Source organism: Ischnura elegans, chromosome 3 (genome assembly GCF_921293095.1).
Source record: "Ischnura elegans chromosome 3, ioIscEleg1.1, whole genome shotgun sequence".
NCBI lineage: Eukaryota > Metazoa > Arthropoda > Insecta > Odonata > Coenagrionidae > Ischnura > Ischnura elegans.
Window position 1 is genome coordinate 58,872,560 of NC_060248.1, and position 23,286 is coordinate 58,895,845.

The 23,286-nt window shown below is 39.9% G+C and overlaps 2 protein-coding genes across 2 annotated transcripts; both read right to left on the reverse strand.

Moving 5' to 3' along the window:
- Positions 1-2,619: 2,619 nt before the first annotated feature.
- Positions 2,620-12,574, reverse strand: LOC124155020 (phenoloxidase-activating factor 2-like). Its single transcript, XM_046528763.1, has 5 exons — positions 12,129-12,574; positions 9,723-10,082; positions 8,640-8,911; positions 6,933-7,096; positions 2,620-4,158 (listed from the first exon to the last, which is right to left on the reverse strand). Exons 1-5 carry the CDS (start codon positions 12,302-12,304, stop codon positions 3,961-3,963), a joined length of 1,170 nt encoding a protein of 389 aa, XP_046384719.1. The 5' UTR covers positions 12,305-12,574; the 3' UTR covers positions 2,620-3,960.
- Positions 12,575-14,110: 1,536 nt separating this feature from the next.
- Positions 14,111-20,944, reverse strand: LOC124155021 (phenoloxidase-activating factor 2-like). The gene is made up of 5 exons (XM_046528764.1): positions 20,630-20,944; positions 19,474-19,791; positions 18,037-18,308; positions 16,280-16,443; positions 14,111-14,937 (listed from the first exon to the last, which is right to left on the reverse strand). Exons 1-5 carry the CDS (start codon positions 20,809-20,811, stop codon positions 14,740-14,742), a joined length of 1,134 nt encoding a protein of 377 aa, XP_046384720.1. The 5' UTR covers positions 20,812-20,944; the 3' UTR covers positions 14,111-14,739.
- Between the last annotated feature and the right edge of the window lie 2,342 nt (positions 20,945-23,286).

The following is a 23,286-nucleotide window of genomic DNA, read 5'->3' on the forward strand; positions in this document are numbered from 1 at the left end:
ACAAAGAACAAGGAAATAACGGAGTAATGGAGTGTTAAAATACTTAGAAAAAATAGCGAATCAGGTTGTCAAATAAAGTATCTTTCGACAAATTTGGTAAATATTCCATGGCGTCGCGGTATGCGCCATCGTCTCTAGTCAAAGAGTATATGCTCTGGGGCCGTATTCTGTATTTCGTCGGTGCCGCACCGGTCGGTTTCCCTTTCAAGCCCACCGACTGGACATCAAACCGTACCGACAACGGATTCCGCACCGACGACGACACTTTCAGCGATTCTGTAAGGTCGTCGGTTTCAAACCAGTCGGTACGGTTCCCCTTCCTTCCCAAACAGGGAAAATCCGAATATATCCGAAGTTTGACGTGTCTCCACCAATGAAAGAAGGGTAAAAACAAGTGAAGACTCATTGGCACAGTTTGTTGTCGTCATTCTCAATCTTTTTATTTGCGGAAATTACGACTTATTGCTAGATTAAGATAAACGATATTGGATAAGTTGTTGACAATGCTTATATAATGTGTGGTAGTAATGCTGTACCTACAGAATCGAAGGAAACAATATTACAACATCACAATAAAGTTTGTATGTGATGGAGATTGTTGTTGCTGGAATGAATTATTGAAACTATCCTTGAGATCGTAGTTTCTTTTTTTAAATATTGGTTCCGTATAATGCTATTTATTCACGATTTGGTAATATAGTTGTCATTAAGTAAGTTCCGTATAAATGTTATCAACGGAAGGTTATGCCATTGGCACCGTAGCAGACGAAAATAGCATACCATGGAACGTGAACGTAGGATTCAAATGCAAATGTAATATTAGAGGAACAAGTTAGGAAATTGTTATAAAAATATGGAGCTGGGTGCAATTAAAAGAAGTGTAATGACGAGGAAGTAAATAAATTGTGATTGGGTGAAATACATATGTATAAGTTGCGCATTCCAAGTGAGAGAAAATGATAATATTGCGGTAAACCTCATACTTATTAACAAATATCTTCTTTTATCGTCAAGGGAATCAATGGCTGACGATGAAATGAAATATAGTTGCCCGTTACAAATGAAAGAAACTGATACCGTTGTGGCAAACTTCATACTTAAATAAAAAGATCTTATTTCTATGCCGAGAGAAACGCCAAATTGATGATTGAGTGAAATAACAGTCGCCTATTCAGAGTGATATAAAGTGATAACATTGCGGCAAAACTCATATTTAATCAAAAATATCTTTTTTATGTCAAAGGAGCAAAAAAATGATGATAGAGAGAAATAAAGCCTATTACAAGCGAGTGAAAGTGCGGTAACATAAATGAGAGAAAGTCATTATATGTTAGCAAACCTCATTTTTATTAACCATTATCTTATATTTCTGTCAAGGTAATTAATATAGATGATGACACAGTGAATTATAGAGGCGTATTCGAAGGGGCAGAAAAAGATAACATTGGAGAAAACCTCATTATTTACTCGGTGATGAGGTAAAAACAAAATAAAACGTACAATGCGCACCGGGGAATTCATGAAACCCACTAGTCGGTGGCCGTACCGACACCTCTTTGCTGTCGGTACGGCTACCGACGATCTCCCGTCCTCTCGTCGGTGCGGCACCGACCGGGTTCGTACAGAATCGCACGACTTCTTACCGGGAGTCGGTGTGACGTCGCACCCGACGAATCGGTGCCGCACCGATCGGTTTGGAGTTACAGAATACGGCCCCTGAATTGAGTACAAACCAATGTTTAGAGTTGCTAAAGCCTGAATCTCACAGTTTATCCCTATAGAGTAATAGCTCCGGCCATAGCTTTTCAGGGACGTAATAGTGATTGCTCGACCCATTATTTTCTAAATCATACGGTATTTTCGCCTTCCCTATTTCAATCGCTTTCCGTGTTTACGACTGAAATTCAAGTAAGAGCCAAACGTGGGGTTAAAATCGCTGCTAGCGGTCGAGCGTTCTTGTTAGCTGACGGTACCAGCCACGAATATAACAGAAGCAAAATCTTTCTACATTTCAATCAGGAGTTGAAATTCTCCTGATAGTATTATTTACTGCCGAAGAGAAAGCTAATGTTGGCGGAGCCTTCTTCATATCAGTAAGGGCTAGTTGATTCTGAATGACTTTCTGTCCGCTTGAGGGAATACCTATGCCGCACTTGAGGTGTCGTTTAGCTAGATTTCAATCAGAGACGGGCACTCTCAATGCGCGATGTTTCTTCTATGGCTACCAAATCCTTTGTATCCAATTGGGTATAGTATGGTAGTTGGAGGAGGCGACATTGTTGCCATGAGGGAAGTGTAAGGGAAGAAGGATGGAGAGAAATTCGGCGTTGACATCAGCCTACTGTTAACAAAAGGCGCCAAGGGACCACGCCTTAACGTCCCATCCGACGGACGGAATGAATTTTTTTCTTTCTAAATCTATTACAATCTAATATAAAATTGAATTAATTGGCAGAAATAATAAGCGATGTGAATTAAAAGCCCGGTTAAAAGGATGGATGATAAAGCAGAATCAATTCGTCTTTCATTTGAAAGTAAGAACGATGACGCAAACAAAAGAAAATTTCTTTCTCCACCAAATAATTATGGAAGTAAACAAATAATGGGTACATTTGTAAATACGGTGGATACAAACAACTGGGCAAGAATTTATTTCATCACAAATGAATACAGTCGTCATGAAAAATAGCTATCGGTACTTATTTACAACTCATCCTCTGTAATCTTACAATTAGAATTCTTTGAAGTCATCTCAGGATGAAAATATGGCTATTTACAGAAGGATAGGGCATGATAAACAAATAAATACAATAATTTATAAATAAGGACATCGGCAAAATGCGGAATAAGTTGAAATCTTTGCGTAATAGAAAGGTAGCAGCCACAAATGTCTGCAAAAATCAGTCATTCAAGAGAACACATTACTCCCCCTCAATTGGTCTTTTTTGTTGAAGGATTATTTCCTCAAAACCTATGCTACCATCTTGACATTTTTACGTAGATAAAGTTGACTGATACCAAATTTTAACTGTATCTCAAATTTGATTATGAAATCTTTTTTCATTTTCTCACATACAATTTTTCAGTATATGAGGCTCATAAATGAAAGAGATCTTATAAGTATTCATTTATCACCATTGATCAGTTCCATCATATCTCACTTGAACTACCAGTTTCATTTGAGACAAGCAAATTTTCAATAGGGTTTTCTCTGCTTAACATTCAAAGTGATAGCATCAGGCCCGTATACCAGGAATGAGAAACATTCATGTTTCTCAAGTCTTGATACGGATTTATACTCGATTCGATTGCCACATTGGTATTACGAGACTTTACTCAAGTGTCATCTCAAATTGAGTCGCCCAGTTCCAAGATGACCGACGCCATCGCCTAACGCTTTAAAGATGAAATGCCTCTCATTAAATACTTCCACGCATGATATTTTACTCTAGTAATGCTAGTTGTTGAAGAAAAAGGAGATCATAAATGAAAAATTTTCAGATATAAGAATTTGTTGTCAATTTTATGACAGCAATCTAGCTCAAAAGAGTAAAATTTATGTTAGTTTCTTAAAATACGAACTCTTACTCGACCTTAACTTGAGTTTGAGATCTGAACTACTCAAAGTACAAAGAGGACTCATAATTGAGTCAGGTTCTGGAATATGGCCTTAACTTTTACATTTTTTGTCAATTTTACGAGAGCAATCTAGCTCAACTGAGTTGAATTTATGCTAGTATCTAAAATACGAACTCTAACTCGAACTCAACTTGAGTTGGAGATCTGAACTACTCGAAGTACAGTGAGGACTCAAGATTGAGTCAGGTTCTGGAATACAGCTGTAAGTTACACGTGAGTTATCCGTCACCAAAAAAGACCGGTCGAGGTGGAAAGTATACCTCCTCTTAAGAAAGGAATGTGACCATCAAAATTTCGATTATTTTAGACCCCTTTTTATATTCACAAAGAGTAATAGAACGTTTCTAGGTGATGCTCGTGCATCTTCTCGTCGATCCAATCCCTGAACAGTGCCACATTGGTGTAGACACCGGGGACTTCGTGATCTTTGCACCCGATGCCCCAAGCCACAATACCCGACTGCATGTAACGCTCAGGGTTGTCCGGGTGAGGACACACGAGTGGACTGCCTCCGTCACCCTACCGATAAGAAAGAAATGATGAATTAGTTGCGCACTTGAAATCTGCATTTCATTCACATTAAAACAAACCATTAACGTTACAATAGAGGCAAGGGTGGATCCAGGATTTTTTTCCTGGGGGGGGGGGGGTTGGAGACGCAAGGGTCTGACAAGCAAACGGTTGTTTATATTTGGGATTAAGAGCAACAAAACGTCACTGTACCAAATATGCTAATTATTTTAACATAAAAGTCATCAATATGAACATATTAATAAGTTACGTGTATAATAGCGACAGTTTTTATGCTTCCATTGGACAGCTTACACTTTTTTATTATTAACCCGCGATCAATAGCGGATAAATCAGTACAAATTATTTTCATCTTTGCATGGTATCCTCTCTGTCGCCTTAATGATTTTCTGACTTTAGCGCCATACCATCTCGGTTCACTACCCTCTTTTTTATTTTACTGGGGATATAACTTTTGATACCTGAATTTACGTGCGAAAGAAAAGCTTTTCAAGTACCCTTTACATTTAACTATTACTGACTAACCAAAACAAAACGAATGTAATGACAACGGGACCGTATTAAAAATATTGTCTCCTCTTTAAGGGTACGTGCCCCCCCCCCCTCCTTAATCCGCCTTTGAATAGAGGATTATCTGGAGGGCTATAAGGCAGGGGTCTCCAAAATACGGCCCGCGCACTCGTTTCAAGTATCGCGTGATTCTCGCTCGTTTAACTCTATGAGACGCCGCTAGGAGCATTGCAGCGCTGTACTGCACGTCAAAGTCGCCTTCAACTGTTCGTAAATAAGAAATACACCACCGAATACTTCAGTAGACGTTGGTATCGAATACTTCAGTCATCGGCAAATTTTGCTATCCGGCCCATGGGGCGATTCGGAACTTGGAATGTGGCCCTCGTGGCCTAGTAAATTGGAGACCCCTCCTATAAGGTATCACCCAATTCGCATATTTGATCCGTTAACAAAAGTAAGACTTTTGTAGATATAATTCGTGACAAAAGCCTTTTTCGGTACGAAATCTAAGGCCTATGCCCTAATCCTATTTATCCCCCATTTTAAATGTTAGCAAAGTCCAAGTAAAGACGGCCTTCATGAAAAAAAGGTCGCTGCTTTTTTTCTTGCATGTGGTCCACCTAGTGCAGCGATTAATAACATTGATGACATATGTACTACTATCCCAGATAGTTATAGGAAAGGACAACATCTTGGATATCTCTGTTTTGCAGTATGATGAGCGATTGAAGATGAACATAAGAAAAAAGATGAAGAAAGTGATGGGGCTACCCCAAGTAAAGACGATCTTCGTGGGAAAAAAGATCGCTACTTTTCTCTAAGAACATAAGGCGAAATGCATCATTGGAAACTCTTATTAAAAGCCTTGAATACTTGAAGCCTTCGTGACATGGTGGTAGTGGCGGATTTTAATGATCAAAGAACAGATTGGGTAAGGCAGTTACGTAGCCAGTGGAAGGGAGGATCCAAATTTTTCCCATGGTGGCGAATATTATATAGCTGATTAAATAAAATAGTCTTATTGTTAGTCTTTGAAAAAATAGGCCATGACACGATGGCACAAGCCAGCAGGCGGTGTGATCTCTCACCGATCATACCTTACTCCATGCAAGTTTACTAAAACCATGCAAAAAATACATATTATTAAGTGGATAAATATTCGTTCAACTGTTTACGGCTAGGTTGATGCCAAACAAGAAAACAAGCACCAACAAACCCAAACCAGAAAAGGGAAAAAAGAAAGAAAAAAGTAAATGCATGTGGTCCACCTATAGCCCGGTCAAATTAGCCCAAAAAATAGGGGTACCCTCTATAAATTGCCAACAAGCTGAAAATTCTCATGAACCTCAAGGATACCACTCTTATGAAATCCTGAAAAGTCCCCATCGATCCCGTGTGTGCAAAAAATTTTATTCAAGGTCAAAGGTCACAAAAATGAGTTTTTTGCATTTTTTGGCCAAACGGTTAGTTTTATGATAAAAATTGCTCAGATCAAAATTGTAGATCAAAGAATTATCTACAAAATTGTCATTTCTATTTTTTCTGTAAGATTTATCGTGTCTGAGGAAAAAACTTTTAAATAATAATTAATAATGTTCCAATAATGTTCGGAGAACACAACAATATAGTCAAACATATTACGGAGAGTACAGCTCCAGCCTACATTCGAAAGGCTTTTTCTCAGAAACGGTAAATCTTAGAGAAAAAAAAGAAATGACAATTTTGTAGATAATTCTTTGATCTACAATTTTGATCGGAAGCAATTTTTATCATAAAACTAACCGTTTGGCCAAAAAATGCAAAAAACTCATTTTTGTGACCTTTGACCTTAAATAAAATTTTTTGCACAGACGGGATCGATGGGGACTTTTCAGGATTTCATTAGAGTGGTATACTTTAGGTTCATGCAAATTTTCAGCTTGTTGGCAATTTATGCAAGGGTCAATGTCTATTTTGACCGGGGTACTAGTGCAGCGATTAATGACATTGATGGCATATATGCTACTATCCCTGATAGTTATAGGAAATAACGATATTTTGAATCTCTTTGTTATACAGTATTACGGGTTATTGAAGAGGAATGCTAGAAGAAAGATCAAGGAGGTGATGGGGCTAGCTAAGGAATGGGAGAGATGGATGTCTGCGGCATAAAAATACTCGGATTGCAGCATTATGAACGCATTATGGGTTAGTGTGAGTAAAAAGCCAAGCAAGGAACGAAATTATGGAAATCGCATTGGTATGCCCACCTTGCACGTATCTTTTTCTGGTTCCCCTCCGGCGCACATGAAAGACCGGTGCAGCTTGAAGTAATATCCTAGCCTCGTCTTACGAAGACTGTGCTGGCATTTACCCTGTGCCACAATTGGTAAGTCAACCTTCTTCAGAATGGTGTTGTATCTTCCTTCCTCTCCTGTGGATAGATAAAAAACCAGGAATACATATGTTCTCACATTCAAATTCATATTACGATATTTCAAAGTCAAAAATATCATTAACATAACTTTTTTCCTTTCAATGCTAGTGAGACCAACTCTTTTTAAACCCTTTATATGGTCTTTGATGATAATAAGGTGCGGTCATTCCAATTGAAAAGGACAAATTTTTTCGAAAACTCGCGGGCACAATCTCAGTTTTACACGCAATTTGGTTTGAGAGAAGTTCCAACCTTTTCTAAAGGCCGTTTTACACGGTACACGGAATTGCGCAATCTGACGTACCTGCGAAGGCGCAATCAAAATTGCGTCGTGTAAAGCGGTGAATTGCTAGAACACATGCGAGAAAGCGTGGATGCGAGACGGCAAAATAGCCCCTGTTCTAATTTCGTTCATACATTCGCGTAATTCCACGCCATTTTAGAAATTAATGCAGCTCTAACCTACGCAATTCCGCGCCCCGTGTATAACGGCCTTAACACCAAATATGTCAACCGATATCACAGAAAAAAAGGGTCGCTGAGGTATAGTGAGGCACAGTGGCGGATCCAGGATAGGGACAAGAGGGGAGCTTAGTGGGGTTAAATATTTCAGCAGTAATCGGGGTCGGCAAAAAAAACATTCTATCTAGTGTAAATTGGATTAGTGTACCCAAGGGGGGGGGGGGGAATAGCCAACCAGTGGCAGTTCTATAGCTACAGCTATAGACGCGCCACTGGTGAGGCATGTGAGGTATAGGAAACTGTACAGCGCCATGTCACGTAAAAACAGTCATTTTACGCTTTTTTATTTTTTGCAATCACAGGATTATTTCACTTGATATAGAAATAACAAGGACATAAATTAAAAGCGCCAGGATTACTTACTATCAGTATGCTTTTAAAAATGTGCTCAATGAGAAGTTCAAAAAATTAACCCCTCTCGAGCGGAACTTGGAAATTTCATTTTTGTAAATTTACGTGTAATTTTACACAAAGCATCCTATATTTTATGATTCCACAAAAGAATGATGAGGATCAGATGGATCGACCGAGTTATTAATGAGGAAGTCTTAAGAAGAGTAGTAGAGAAGGAAACCTCATGAAAACCTTAATAAGAAGAGGGAACAACCTTATAGGCTACATCTTGAGACATGATGGCCTGATGAAGACAATCTTCGCGGGACAGGTGGATGGCAAGAACTAAAAAGGAAGATATCGAACAAAATATATGGAACAGGTAAAGGAAGATGTGAAAGAGAAGAGATAATTAGGTGTGAAAAGATTAGCTGAAAGGATTATTGAGTGGAGAGCTGAGTCAAACCAATCTTAGGATTGTTGACTAGTGATTATGAAGATCCTCTATTCAAAACGACAAATTCCATTTTATCTTTATCACTAATCGGTTGCACCACATTTTGAATCCATCCACTATTCACCCCTCTCCTGCTGTCAACGTCCAAGCCTCGCTCCCATAAATATACACGCTGATACATGGAATGATCCATTTTATAGATGAAACTAATCCGCAGTCTGAGCTTACCGAAGGCATCCTTCCCCCAGCCACTGGCCACGCAGATGGTCGCGGGAGGCGGTCGCACATCTTGGGGCGGGAGGCAGGCGAATCCGATGTGCTTCGCTGGTTTCACTGGCTCCGAGAGGAAGAGCAGGGCCACGTCGTGGAACAGATTGCTCTTCTGGAAGTACGGGTGGACAAGAATTTCGGACACCTTCCGATCCTGATGGCCGTAGATCTCTTGCGTCGTTTGTGAATCCCACTCTCCAACTCGCACGACGATGGTCGAATTCTCGTGGCTATTCTTGGAAAACAATCACACGTTCATGTATAACCGACACGAACAATACCTTCTTGACTACATAAGAAAATTCTACAGTAATACATGTTTATAAGCCAATTTTGAACAGGAAAACTGCTGTGAAATGTGTTGACTTTTACGATCTACTTTCAAGCCCCTTCGAGCTCTGTCAATAAACGACGATGAATTTAACTGTCAGCACTAAACAAACGAAATACACAGATGAAGTAATGAAATATATGGTTTTCCATGTGCAAAATGGAAACAAAATGTCATTATAGGCGACCCGCATTCGACCCAAGCAAACCCCGATGCAAATTGTTGGCTACGTCCCTAAGGTAAACATGAAAAGGTTTAAAGAAAATGAATTCCCCAAGGCCATACTTTTTGCTCTTGGGTAGAGGAAGGCCATTGGTTTTATTAGGGCATTGGGAAGTCAACGAGGTGAAATACAGAAAATTTAAACTAAAAATACATTAGACAAACGAAGACACTATAACACAAAGCTCGCTCACTCACTAATCATATTTGCCTAGGGTGCGAATCACCGTGCAGGTCTCAAGCACCCATGCACACTCATGTTTACGAAGTTTGCACTCAAGCCAGTGAGCCACGCACACCAATATAAAGGGCACAAACCAGATAAAATGAAAAGGTTAACAGATAACAAATCGTAATGGCGGACAGCGTAAAGCAATCTTAGAATTCATTACTTATGATGATAGTATTTATTACAATGATAATATATGGATGAGTTTGAGATCATTTTTAATAGCTGTAAGAGGTGCAATGTTTATTTATAGTCATACCCAACCACGCAGTGCGCTCCCGTCAGGATAACTCGCGGATGGATGAGAGATCCGCCGCACAGGTAGAGGAGATGCTTTTTGGCAGTCTTCACATCAGAAGTGTCGTTTCCTTTGCCTTTGCTGAGGACATCCGTCTTGAGCAAGATGGCCGCCATCCAGGGGAACTCCCCAAACTGCGCCTCGCCTTCCGTGGTCCCCGTTATCCTCATTGAAACGCCCATCGGGTGCACGACTCCGCAGGACCCCACGCAGTCTAGTGCGCTCGCCTCGAAGTCCGGAACGACTTCCTCCTCGTGGTGTACTTTGGCGGGAGTCGCACAGCACACCTCCAGCACACTATCGCAGCCTCCGGTATTTAGTCTGGAGAGGAAAAAACAGGGTAAGCTTGGTAATCCTAATAGAGTTAATTTCAAAGTCATATACCCATTAGTCCTCCGTTTTAAATGTAAGGATAGACCAAGTAAAGAGGGTCTTCATGAGAAAAAAGGTGGCTACTCTTCTCTAAGAACATAAGGTTACATGAACAATTAAAAAACTGATTAAAAGCCTTGAATACTTGAAGCCTCAGTGTCATGGTGGTGCTTGCGGGTGTCGAGAATCAAAAAACAGATTGAGTGAGGCAGGTACGTAGCTGGGGAAAGGGGGTCTTTGGGGTATTATTTGCCCCCTCTAAATTTTTCCTTGGTGGCGAATACCTGCGATTCATCTTGAGTGGAGGACACTCATCCGAAGGCACCTATCCTCTAACTCTCCATTTTTTTAATATGGCTAAATTTCACAATATCTGCTAGAGTTCATTTCAAATATCTTTGCGACTGAGAGGCAGGCCCAAGCTTTTCGGGAGGGGGGGATGGGCGTAGGGCACGTGACTTCCTGAAAACCAACCAAAATGCGGTAGGCGGAGTCTTGCCTCCGGGAAAATTAGTCGCTTTTAGACCTCCGTGGAGTACGCTTCGCGAGTAAATTATCGGTGTTGCTAAGTGAGAAGAGGGTTTTTGACACAGTCTTTCGTTTCTATTCTCTGACAATGCTTTTGAGAAAACATGGCAACGCCCGCCTCTCTATTTCCCCATCCCACATCCCTAGTGTCATAGGTCTCACCTCTTGCCACGACGCCGCTCAAAACATTCCGAGCTTGCACGACTCAGTCAGCCACAAAGATATTTGAAGCGGATGATAGGTAGAGCGCTTGGCTACTGACCGGGGTCGAGAGTAGTGGGTTCGGATCCCGGGAGAAGCCTTTGCACACTCCACTCAAAATCCTTGCAGTGCGGGGTCGCCCAGGGAAAAGAACTAGCCCACCACCCTGAAAACGCTGAATTAAAACGCCTGGGTTGAATCTGACGGAGAGCTCTACCCTAACCTATGCATACCAACCCACGGATTGAGTGCTGGAGTACAGGATGTGAGGTAGGGGCGAGTGGTAGCCAAGAGGCTAGATCAACTGTATTAGACGAGGCATGGTGGAACAACGCCATGAATGGAAGTATAACGTTTTTGTATCGTCCTCTTTTAATAACGAAAATTTGTTAGTTACATCGCGTTTCCACGATAAACGTCGTCATCATGCCAGTTAAATAATAATTTTCAGATTAGCGATTGGTTCAAATAAATACTTAATTAAGTATATTTAATATACCCGATGTTTTTATAATATATTTAACATAAATATTTTATTAAATGTAATTCTTTCATATATTTTATCGTCCCCATGATGACGATACACGTAAAAAATGAATGTAAACAACTTACAATTTTTGCCATTCAAAAGTCTGCAGTACAAAAAAGGTTTATTTACTTCAATTCATTTTGCGGGTGGAGTTGTATGAAACCTAAGGAAATTCTCTCGGGAATTTTTCTAAAAGAATGGAATTTGGACCCGGATTTCTCGAGTTCCTATCAGGTATCTACGGTGGGTACCAGTTATACGTAAAATTTCCAGTTCAATCTGACTTAACGGGTGATCTACCGTTTGGGACTTAATTCGCCCCTCTTTTCCCCCTACGTGGACACTTTACGCCCCAAGAACTGCTCTATTTTTAAATGCGTTCATTGACAAGTATCCTAGCGATAAGAGCGACACTATTTACGACGACCGGCAGGATTCAATGGAGTCGTGGGAGTTGAAAATCCTGTATACAATATTTGACTTTTGACGTCATCCGTTTTCTGTCCAGTGAAAAGCCGTTAGGCTTTTCACTGGACAGAAAACGGATGGTTAGCCGCTGAAGATTTTCCACAGATTTTCATATTGTTAATGTAATGTAGCGACTAAATGCGTCAATTTATATTATACGTTTTATGTTTTAAATACTCCCGTTACCATAAGATAACGCAAATGCAAAAAATGCAATTATTTTAAGATATAAATTTTATTTCACAACCCCATTAGTAAAGGAGCCTAACCTGACATCAATGAGCGATGCCCCATCTTCAATGACGTTGCCGTTGTCACACTGGTAGTATGGAATGCACGTGCAGTTACCATTTGACGGCAGTTCCTTCATCAGTCCGGGCTCATCCTCCGCCGTCGCCAACACCAGCAAGGCAGCTGCACCCAGGAGATAACACCACTCCCTCATAACGACTGCGGTCACCCTCACCGGCAGTGAATCAGAACGTGCAGAAACGGCACGAAGCGGCGACCGACTCCGTTGGAGAAAACCCGAATAATGCGCGGAAGCAAGTCAAATGAACTCTGCACTACCGTTACGAAAGGAGGAAGCGATAGAACAAGGAAAAGACAGCGTGATCTATTTGAAGGTGTATGGAAGGAGGTTGCAAATCCTTCATCATTCCTGAGCAGGAATGCTCCATTGTTGATTTCGCTCCGGTAAACTGCGGTTCTATTACTTAAATTCCTCACGACCTCCTTTCTCTCAATAACGGCCAGCCGTCGCAGGAGTGCATACTGATTTTCCAAGAGATACTAGTTTTATTTTGGAGAGGTGAACATGGAATGACCCCCGCCGTATGCTCACCTTTAACTAGTCCTAACCGGCGAGCTTGCAAAAGATTCTAATCTTTTGCGCATATGTTACAGTAGCACTCATTATATTTAAGAGCAGAAAACTTAAATTTGACAAAATTGCATAAATATGAACCAAAGGAGTACAAAATGTTATCATTTATAAATGCAAATACAAGAGGAATTAAAAATATATTTTAAGTTTATTTTTTACACGTTCTCTTATTAATGCAATAATTTATAAATGCCTGCAACAGGGAAATTTTTTCTCCTTTATTTTAAGAGGAACGTGAAACAGTAATTTATGTATCTATGAACAGTGGAAAATTTGGTGGTGGTGACGCGCGTCGGCAGTCTAAAACCTCAAATTAAACTTGGACAAGAGCGCTCAAGGTGGCCTTGTACTAAGAAAGCACACCATTTTTTAATGCTATCCATTGAACTTTGACATGAACCATTATCATCGACCTGTATGAAGCATGTAAGGTAGTAATGAAACAAGATATCTTCATCGACCTGTAAGGTAGTAATGAAACAAGATATCTTCATGCGCTAAAGGGAATAACCCTTGGTATGGCCTTTCGAGAGGTCATAAATTCCAGACAATATTGTGTGATAGGCCAAGTACATATTTAATTGAAAACAGACGTTGGTAGACACAAGATGCAAGAGGCCAGAGACAAATAGGTACTGTGAAATAACTACTCACATTTTTAAGGATGGCGTTAGTTGTGGCTAGAATAATTCCCATAAGGTCTCTCTCGTCTTGTAACAAGGTAATATTACAACATTTAACTATGATACTCATTATTTTTAATAAAAAATGGACGATACACTCCATTTTCTAGCCTTTCAAAGGAAAATTATACTTCTGCTTTGATCTAGAAATTGAGTCCCTTAATAGTGTCACTTAAGTTTTTTTTCCTCACCTCAAAATTCCTAAGGATAAATAAATATTTTCCACATGCTAGTGGTGTCATAGTGCCGGAACGCGCCGGAAAGCCGCTCCAGCACTGGTTAACAAAAGACATAATAGACAATAAACACTTTTATCAAATTTGTTGCCTCAAAATTTCTAATTTATACATTCGTAACCAAAACAAAAAATTTAGTAAGAAAATATAAACAATGACTTGTAATAAAAAAGCACACAGTAGTGTTTCATTTCTACAGAAAGTTAACGAAAGTACGTTTCGGCGCTACTTATCTTGCCATGACGTCACTGCAATATACCATCATGTTGAGAAATGTCAACCCTTTCCTTTATAAGCTTCACTTAATTTTGGGGCAAATAATTAGTTCAGTTCTAGTTATCTAGAAAAAAAAATAATTCGATTCTGAGAGTATCAAATCAAAGAAAGTCCACTGGGATGGTTTCGGGAGTTGAAGATTATATAAAATAGGAAAATAAGTAAAAATGTAATCTTGAAAACATTTATTGTGTCAATAATATTATTACACCACATTAAATATACGCTATCAATTTATCTCTATTGAGCCTTATGGATATTAAACCCTTCATTTAGATAACTTCTTGAAACCTCATGCAATGCAACGCTTTAGGACAAATTACCTTACCAGAGGATGTGTAACAGATCTTTGATGCAGATCCTTTCGTTGTTGGTAGCCGAGGAAAAACGTTAAGGGGTTATATGATAATACCAAGCAATGGGAGTAAAGGATAGTCGCGTGACGTCAATTCCCAGTCACGATTGACCGATCACTTACCCTCCCTGTTAGTTAAAATAGCATTTGGAAAAAATTTATCGCCTAATTTTTTTTCTTGATTGCTAATAAGTGATTCCAGCTGGCTCTGAAAAATTTAGCCACAAAATACTTTATGTTAAAATAATGTATTTTCAACTTGTAAAACACTGTTATCCGTCTATTAAAACATGAAGGTCATTAGGAAAATTCTCACATCACATCAATAATACCATTCTTGTAAGAATGATACCAAAATCTCAGATTCACTTAAGAATGATACCAAAACCTCAGATTCACTTTCCATTTACAATCCTAGTTTACAGGGATCGATAATCACCGATCTCACAAAGAATAATGCGAGGTGTCATAATCGTGTTCCAACATTTTCTCGTCGATCCAATCCCTTAGATGAGCCACATTGACGTACACACTGGGGATATCTTGCTTACGACATCCAATACCCCACGACACAATACCGGACTGCATGTAGTGGCCTGGGTGCATCGGATCAGGACAGACCAATGGACTACCACCATCACCCTGCAAAATAGGAATATGGATCTCTCATAATTTCCTTTGGCCTTTAACATTTCTTGATCAGGCACGTAGGCAGAAATTTGCTTCGGGTGAGAAGGGGGACTGGGAGTTGAGCGGGTTGCCTATGCGGACATATATTTTTTTCAATGGCAAGCATCGCAAAAACCATACATTTCAATTATTCATCAATATATTTGTAGTGAACTCAGCTATTAACCTTGATAAAGACATTTCAATTGCTAAATATATTTTACTATTATTTTAGCAACTTATTTTCAAATTCTTTGGGATTCTATTTTATTTCATTTATTTATATTTTTAAGTCTTATGTATAATTTATTTATACAAGTTATTTTCATACGTAATCATACGTAACTAGGTTCACACAATTATGTGGCAAAAGCAAAGAAGAATTCAGAATGAAAATGTACCTGATGATGCCACTTAGCAGAGAAACATGTTGCACAAACATTAAATTTTAGTGGAAAAGAAAAAATGTAATTAAAAATAAAAAACCTCTGTCCATTAAGTTTAAATCTCAAAATTTTGTGCGTTCTTCTATAATCATTCCTTATATAAATATTACTATAAATTGTCAATGGATTTCATTGATTTATTTGTTATTTATGCGTTTTACGTCCATTTAGTGTCAGAAGAAGAAATTTAGTCTTTTTCATTTTGTTGAGCGAATATTTTGTTACCCCCAAATCTGTTGTCAACCGAGTAAATTGATTTATTTTTTTATCGATACGCTAATGTTCATTTTGTTTTAGAAGAAGAAATTCAATTTTCTCATTCAATTTTCATTCCTGTATTATTCTGTTGATACCCCTGTCTCTATTAATAACTGAGTGAATTGATTTATTTATGGATACGTTCAGTGGCGTAGCCGGGGGGTCCGAACCCCTCCTCCCCTCCCCCCCCCCCCCCCCCCCGAAGCATTAAAAAATCAATTATTTTCCTTCATAAAAAAAAACAAAACATGAAAAATGATGAATTTACTAAATATTTCTTAAAGAAATGAAGTTTTTTCGATTATGAAAAGATTTAAAATTAGTTTAAAACCCTCTACTTAGTACTCTGTTCTTCAAAAATGTTCCCCTTTGTTATTGAACCCTTCCCGAACGAAATTCCTGGCTGCGCCACTGGATACGTTTATTGTTCATCGAATGGTAGAAGAAGAAATTCATTTTTTTCCTTTTTTGATCCTACGTCCATTTTCAACGCACACCTTGTAATTTAATACTATGTTCTAACGGAGTTTAGACTCCAAGCACAATAAGTGAATTTATTTATATACGAAATAAGAGGACCAGAGTAATCGAGGGAGCAATGAGAAGCTTGCCTTGCACGTGTCGTTCCCTTCTTCTCCACCGGCGCACAGGAAAGAATCGTGCAATTTGAAGTACTGACCAAGCTTCGTTCGTCGGAGGTTGGATTGGCACCTGTAGTGAGCGACCACTGGCACTTCTACCCTTTTCAGGATCGCACTGTATTCCCCCTTCTTTCCTGCGGAGGGTATTAAGAGAAGCGAAATTTACTGATTAACAGTCTGGCCAGAGACCTCACCACCAGGGGCGCAACTAGGAACTAAGGCTGGGGGGGGGGGGTTAGGCGCAACTAATACTGAGGGAATATGGAATACCCGCCAGGGTAAGTGGGAGGTTAGGCCGCAGTGGCGGATACAGAAAAAACTCAAGGGGGGGGGCGCAACATACCTTGAGTTGTCTTTACTTATATCGTAATAAAAGATGATCAAGTCACAGGCAAAGTATATGAAAATTTATTTAAAGTGATTATAAACATGTAAAAGACAATGCCATCTTATGATATAAAAAAGTTACAATTGTGGTTTTGCAATGTTCGGCAATATAGGCGGACCCGCAAGGGGGGGCGCGCGCCCCCTGCGCCCCCCATCTGTATCCGCCACTGGGTTAGGGGGTCCTCCGCCAGAAAAAAATTAAGATAAATGGTGAGTTTTACGGCCTTCTGAGGGATATTTTATTAACCCTTACACTATTCTATAAGTAATATTAACCTTTATCGTCCGTGCAGTCCCAAAAGGATTTGATCCATTTATTTGTTTATTTATGCGTTTCATGTTCATTTAGTGTCAAAAGAAGAAATTTAGTTTTTTTTTTTTCATTTTTGTACGAATATTTTGTTACCCCTAAGTCTGTTGTCAACTGAGTAAATTGATTTATTTGTGTATGGGTACGTTAATGCTCATTAGTGTTAGAAAAAGAAATAAAACCAAATGTTTTCGTTTATGGCCTTGCAGTCAACTAGAGAGCTACTTATATTTTAAACCTGGGCCAATTAAATTCCCGGCCATGCAGTGGGATTTAAAGCCGTCCGTTAAAGGTTAATCCAATTAAAGAAAATAGATTAAACTTAAAAATTTCTCTGAGCCTTTGGGGGCGGGGTATATCCCCCAAAACACACCCCTCGCTGCGACACTGTTTACCGCACTTATTAAATATCTGTAAGCAAAGATAGTAACAAGCGAGGAAGAAAGGTCAAGGGGGTGAGAGGGCGTTCATTAATTGCGTGAGGTGATTTTGGCGATTTTTGGACTCCGTCTCTTAACTGAGACATCGTGAGATTTGGCTCGTCCTCTTCACTCTATTCCCACGTGAGATAGTTACAGATGCTTATTTTGAATGTAAAAACGTTAATCTATGCTTCATTGCATTATATCTAAAAAAATCAGTTATTTAATTATTTTTATTTAATATTAGTTAAGACTAGTATTTTAGATTAATAATATCGCTATTTTACACTTTTTTTTGAGAAAAAAAATAACATGATACATGCCAGGACCCCCTTTACCCCACGTGAGATTGAGTGAGAATCGGCTTGACCCCCCTTACCCCTCCCCCACCTAAAACCCCTCACGCCATTAATGGAACTCCCCTAAGTAAAAAGATTTTTTTAATGTAATATGTAATGTAATATATGTAATAAAAGTCTAATATGCATAATTTTATAGGTGACCTGTAGATTTATGATAAAGTTGCGAAGTGAATCATTATGATTGGACACTACTTGTCGAGAAATATAAGTACCATAAAAATGAAGCATGCAGAAACAAGCGCTTACCGAATTCCGTAGTCCCCCAACCGCTGGAGAAACATCTGGTGCCAGGCGACGGCAGTTGGTTTACCTTGGGGAGACAAACGATCCCGATGTGCTTCCATTTGATGATTTCAGGGGAAAAGAAGAGAAGGGCGACATTGTTGAACAAACTGTTGCTCATGAAATGCGGGTGGATGACCACACTGGTCACCTCTCTGTCTTGGTGAGGGAATATTTCCTTATTCGTCTGAGTGTCCCATTCTCCAACTCTGATGGTCAGTCTTTTGTTCAAGTGACTGCAATGGACAAAGTATTGCGACTAGAAACATATTTTTGTAGCTAATTTAACTAAATATCACTAATAAAATAAGCCATCCCACTTCTCCACGTTTCGCAAAATTCATTTTGTTTATATTCAGCGTTGAGAGTTTCTAAAATTTTAATGCTTATAATTGAAGCCATTCGAGCACTTTACCAAACTTGAAATTGTGAGAACTGTAGTTTGGTGAAGTGTTCAAAATGTTTCAGGCTACTCTAAATTAACGAAAACATTCCTCTTCACCAAGTGCTGAAACAAGTTTCCTACCTCTCACCCTAACTTAACCAATTCCCCAGCTTACCTCTACTATCATCTCCCTCTTGTGGAACCAACCAGATAACCTGATAAAAGAAAATTGAAAACCACCCCAGATCATTAATTACCTTCAAAATCCATGCAGGAATGACTGTATTGAAATGTTATGTTCGAGCATTGTCAATCTCAAAGAAGACTCGGGAAAAAGGGTCACTATTCCTTTATACTCTGGTTTCTCTGCAACATTAAACTTATGATAAATTTATTCCACCAAGTTGAACCAAGCCTTGATTCATTTAAGTTCGCATAAACTCTCCACTCAAAAGAAATAGAGAAATAACCGGCAAGATAAAAAGAATAGCAATCGAAAGCAAGAGGCTAAGAGCGATGGGTCATGAGCTACGGAGACATGAAAACTCATCGACATTAGCGCATTGGCATTATATAGCCTGCTCTGGTTTTCTTTTTTTTTGTTTCCCGCACGAAGTGGGAAAATGCGTAACATGTTACAGAAAAGAGGTGTGGCGCATGGTGGGGAAAGCCAGTTGACGGGTGAATCTGTAACATGTTATTTGCGCATTTTTTGGCTCCGCTGGACTCTTGCAATAAAACAAATGTCCAGTAACTTGTTACATATAACATGTTATACAGTGTAAAAGCACCTCAACGAAAGGCGCCAAGGGGACCACTGCTTAACGTCCCATCCGACGGACGGAGTGTTGCGCTGGAAACGTCCTCCACACAACACTCAAGCAGGGATCTCGAGTTGTCTCCTAGCCAGTCGCCAAGATTTGAACCCGAGTCCACGGGGTGGGAAGCCAACACACTAACCGCCACACCAACCCTATCCCCGTAGCAAGGTAGGAGAAGTAGGAGTAAATTCTCACGCTTCGATGCAGTGCGCCCCGGTGAGGACAACGTGAGGGTGAATGAGAGATCCTCCGCACAGGTACTGCAGCACCCCGGGTGAGACCTTCTGGTCCGAGCAAAGGATCGCGGTCATCCACGGGAACTCTCCGAACTGCGCCTCGCCGCCGTTGGTCCCCGTGACACGGAACGCCACGCCCTCCGGGTGCCTCACGCCGCACCTGCCCCACGACGGAGCCACGGCCGCATGGGCATCGTCCAGCTCCTCCCGCTTCACTTCCTTCACGGGATGCTCGCAGCACACGTCGAAATAGTTCTCGCAAGACTCGTGCCGCGACCTGAAACATATTGATCCGAGAAACCATCGAGAAGAAAAGAATATGTCATTTTCATCGGTATATCGAGATATTGTGCGTATCATTGCAGATATGGGCCCCGTTCGGGAAGTTTATGGCAATGAGGTCCGAACAGTGTTTTATTTTCATTGGAATGATTGTTGCATGATTACTTTTACTGAGGACTTTTGCATGAACGCCGCCCGGGCGCCGTTCATGTCAAAGTCCTCAGGATTTCATAATGGCCATGTCCATTGCAGACAAATACTGGCAAGCAACAAACAATTGCCACCATATTTTACAAAATGAACACGAGTAAGTATATACTATGTAATGCCTGAAAATGGGCCTATATATGTTGCCCATGGAATTGGTAAGCTATATGGCTCCTTTTTCACGGAACATGCACTTGCACTATCGAGGGGCGGATCCAGGATTTTTTTCTGGGGGGGGGGGGGGCACAAGCAAGGCCGTATCCAGGATTTTGTTCTGGGGGGCACAAGGATATCTCGTAATACAAAGCGAACGCAATGATAATGGGACAGAATTAAAAATCTTGCATATTTTTTAGGGTCTGGGGGGCCCGTGCCACCCCCCTCCCGGATCCACCTATGGCACTATCTGAAGTGCGTGCGAGAGCTTCACGCAAGAATTTCAAATCGCGTGAAGCGGTGAATTGCGAGAATGCATGATCGCGACGCGGCTAAATATTCTAATTTCACTCGCGTGTTCGCGCGATTGCACGATAGACGATTTACAAGATGCAATAGATAGATAAAAATGCAGCTCTGACTTCTGCAATTACATTTCGTCCGATTGACTAGCTTATGAAAACACTAACCTGATATCGACGACGTTGACTCCATCTTCGGCAAAGGTTTCGTTGTAGCACTTGTAGAAAGGCAAGCACTTGCAATTTTCATTCTTCGGAACGTACTTGTGTTTGTCCTCGTATGAAACTTCACTCCGTACTAAAATCACCACATGAGCAAGTACGCCCACCAAAATAAGACGAATCCACATTTTGCCGGCTCTCCTCTACCACATCCGGAGGAGAACAAATTTGCAAAGCGTCAGCGATGGTCAGAAATCGAGGCTATTCACGAAGGAATAGTGTCACCTCATAGGCGTCGCTAAGCCGTTGTGGACTGGTGGTCAAATTCATTCTTACACTTGCATTATATTATCTTCGGCCAGAATAGCAGGGGGAGGGTACAGTTGGGCCACGGGTTGGGACGAGTTCCGCTTTCAAGGTCAAGGTACCAACTGATATGGTTACGTGCTGTCTTTCATCACTTTCCCTTGAAGTATTGGTATAACCTCAAATAATCTATAAACTATACGGGTATATCTTGCGTAAAACCTTATTTGCGCTGGGAATATTGGCCAGAGTCATGGGCAAAATATAGGTTCAACCGACTAATCCAATTCAAAACACATAATTTTCAATAGTTGCGTCATGATCGCGTCGAAGGCGCGATTAATGCTGTAGGCTCACCCCAACCAGCCAGTTTACAATAATCATTTACAATGGCGCACGTGTTCTGTTGTAGGCGTATAATGTTGTTTGTGAGGAACAGACTCTTATAACTAGAATTTCATATTACAAAAATAAAGATTTATTTCTCAGTAGCATAAGATTTATACATTTTTCCTGAAGTTGGAATGTATTTTTTATGTCATTTGTTTGTTATTTTTTATATTTTATAATTTTTTGCTATTTATCTTTTTTGTTTGCTAAAATATAAGAATTTGTAATATATATTTTTTTACATTTTTTTATATTTTACAAATGTGTATCTATTTTTTATTTAAATTATTTGAATCAAATCGAATGATGGGATCACTCAAGGGGATTATATAGAGGGGGCACTAGCAGTGACGAAGCGAGGGGTCCGGGGGGTCCGGAAACCCCCCCCCCCCCCCCCCGAAATATAAAAGCACACTCACTTTGCATCTCAAAAGAAAACCAAATATTGAAAACAGATTTCTTTGAAAAATGATTTTTTTTTCGATTATGAAATGTGTTAACATTAGTTTAAAATCTTCTACATAGTACCCTGTTTTTCAAAACTTTTCCCCACTGCTTTTGGACCCCCCTCCCCCCCTCCCCGAACAAAATTCCTGGCTAGGCCACTGGGCACCACTCCGTCCCATGAAAATTTGATTTTTGTCACCACTTTGGCCGCGTTTTCATCGGTTTTCAAAACTTCCCGCAGTGCGGCGGTGAGTGGGAAAGCTATCATTTTATTCCCAACATGTGAAATACAGGATTTGCAATCGTAAGGAATAACATTTTAAAGAAATAAATTCGATGGATTAGAAATATGATGTTGTTGAGCGAGTTATTTCACACTATATTTGAATTATCTTTGCAAAGCAATTACATTTTATTGTCACGTCCTGGTCGCGCCGAAGACGCGATTTAAAGCTGTACCTTTGCTCACCCCAACCACCCAGTTTACAATGAACAATTAAAAATGGCGCACGTGTTCTGTGGTGGGTGTATTGTGTTGTTCGTGTGAAATAGAAACTAATAACTAAATTATTTTAATACAGAAATGTTGACTTTTTTGTAGTCATTACATTGGTAGAACATTAATGATATCATGAAATTTTCCTCTAAATTTACAAAAGTCGCCACTATCGTCACTGACGGGCAAAGCGATCCGATTTCAGGGAGAAGTACGATAAAATTTAGAACCGTTAACCGAAATTTATATTTGAGATGGTATACTAATCTATCGATGGTGGAGTCTTCTCGGGCTTTCCGCCGCGTGAGTTGATTGTAGGCCAACGTTTCCATGGGCGCCTCTGCCATCTCAAATATAAATTTAGGTCAGACAATATTTTTAATGCGGCTAACTTAAAGTTCGTTTTTTGAGTGTAACGGAGCCTCACTCATTTATATTCATGTTAATAACTTTCATATTAAAATAAAGAGAATTTATTTCGTATCATTTCGTTGTATGTTGCCATTAATCTGAAATATGAGTAGACCTTTTGGCTGTCAGGCCCTTGTGCCTCTCCCCCTGAATAAAATCTCGGATTCGCCCTTTGTCTTAAGAGTTACCCTTCCTAATGAATCACCCGAATATTCACTCTCCTCTTAAAACTCCCCGAAAACTCATTCAGGCTTCGAAATACAAAAGATTTTTTTATACGACAATCAATTTGGCACTATATATGGAACCGAGAATTCGCTATATGTCGCGCCGATTTTACTCCCGGGCAAAAGTTATCTATCGGGAAAAGATACAAAATTAATTTAACACAAAACATGTCACCTAAAGAAGCCATCTGTTATAAAGAGGTGAAGGTATTAGATTAATCCAAAAACTCAATAATATCAAGCTAAGTAATTCAATTTTAGACGACTTATAGAACAATCAGTGATAAAAGCAAAATAAAGGCACCCCAATGCAGCCCGAAGTCCTCCCCTCCACCTCTTATCTTTTCCAATTTTCTCTCTTTTCACTGATCCCACTCGTCTTCCTA

What these genes read in the sequence shown, in the direction of transcription:
- LOC124155020 (XM_046528763.1), bottom strand. Translation starts at nt 12,304, where the DNA reads ATGAGGGAGTGGTGTTATCTCCTGGGTGCAGCTGCCTTGCTGGTGTTG. An exon ending in GCATCGCTCATTGATGTCAG is followed by an intron (nt 10,083 to 12,128) that starts GTTAGGCTCCTT and finishes TTTCCTCTCCAG; the next exon opens with ACTAAATACCGGAGGCTGCG. An exon ending in CAGAAAAAGATACGTGCAAG is followed by an intron (nt 4,159 to 6,932) that starts GTGGGCATACCA and finishes TCTTATCGGTAG; the next exon opens with GGTGACGGAGGCAGTCCACT.
- LOC124155021 (XM_046528764.1), bottom strand. Translation starts at nt 20,811, where the DNA reads ATGTGGATTCGTCTTATTTTGGTGGGCGTACTTGCTCATGTGGTGATT. An exon ending in GTCAACGTCGTCGATATCAG is followed by an intron (nt 19,792 to 20,629) that starts GTTAGTGTTTTC and finishes AATATGTTTCAG; the next exon opens with GTCGCGGCACGAGTCTTGCG. An exon ending in TTGGGGGACTACGGAATTCG is followed by an intron (nt 16,444 to 18,036) that starts GTAAGCGCTTGT and finishes TACCCTCCGCAG; the next exon opens with GAAAGAAGGGGGAATACAGT.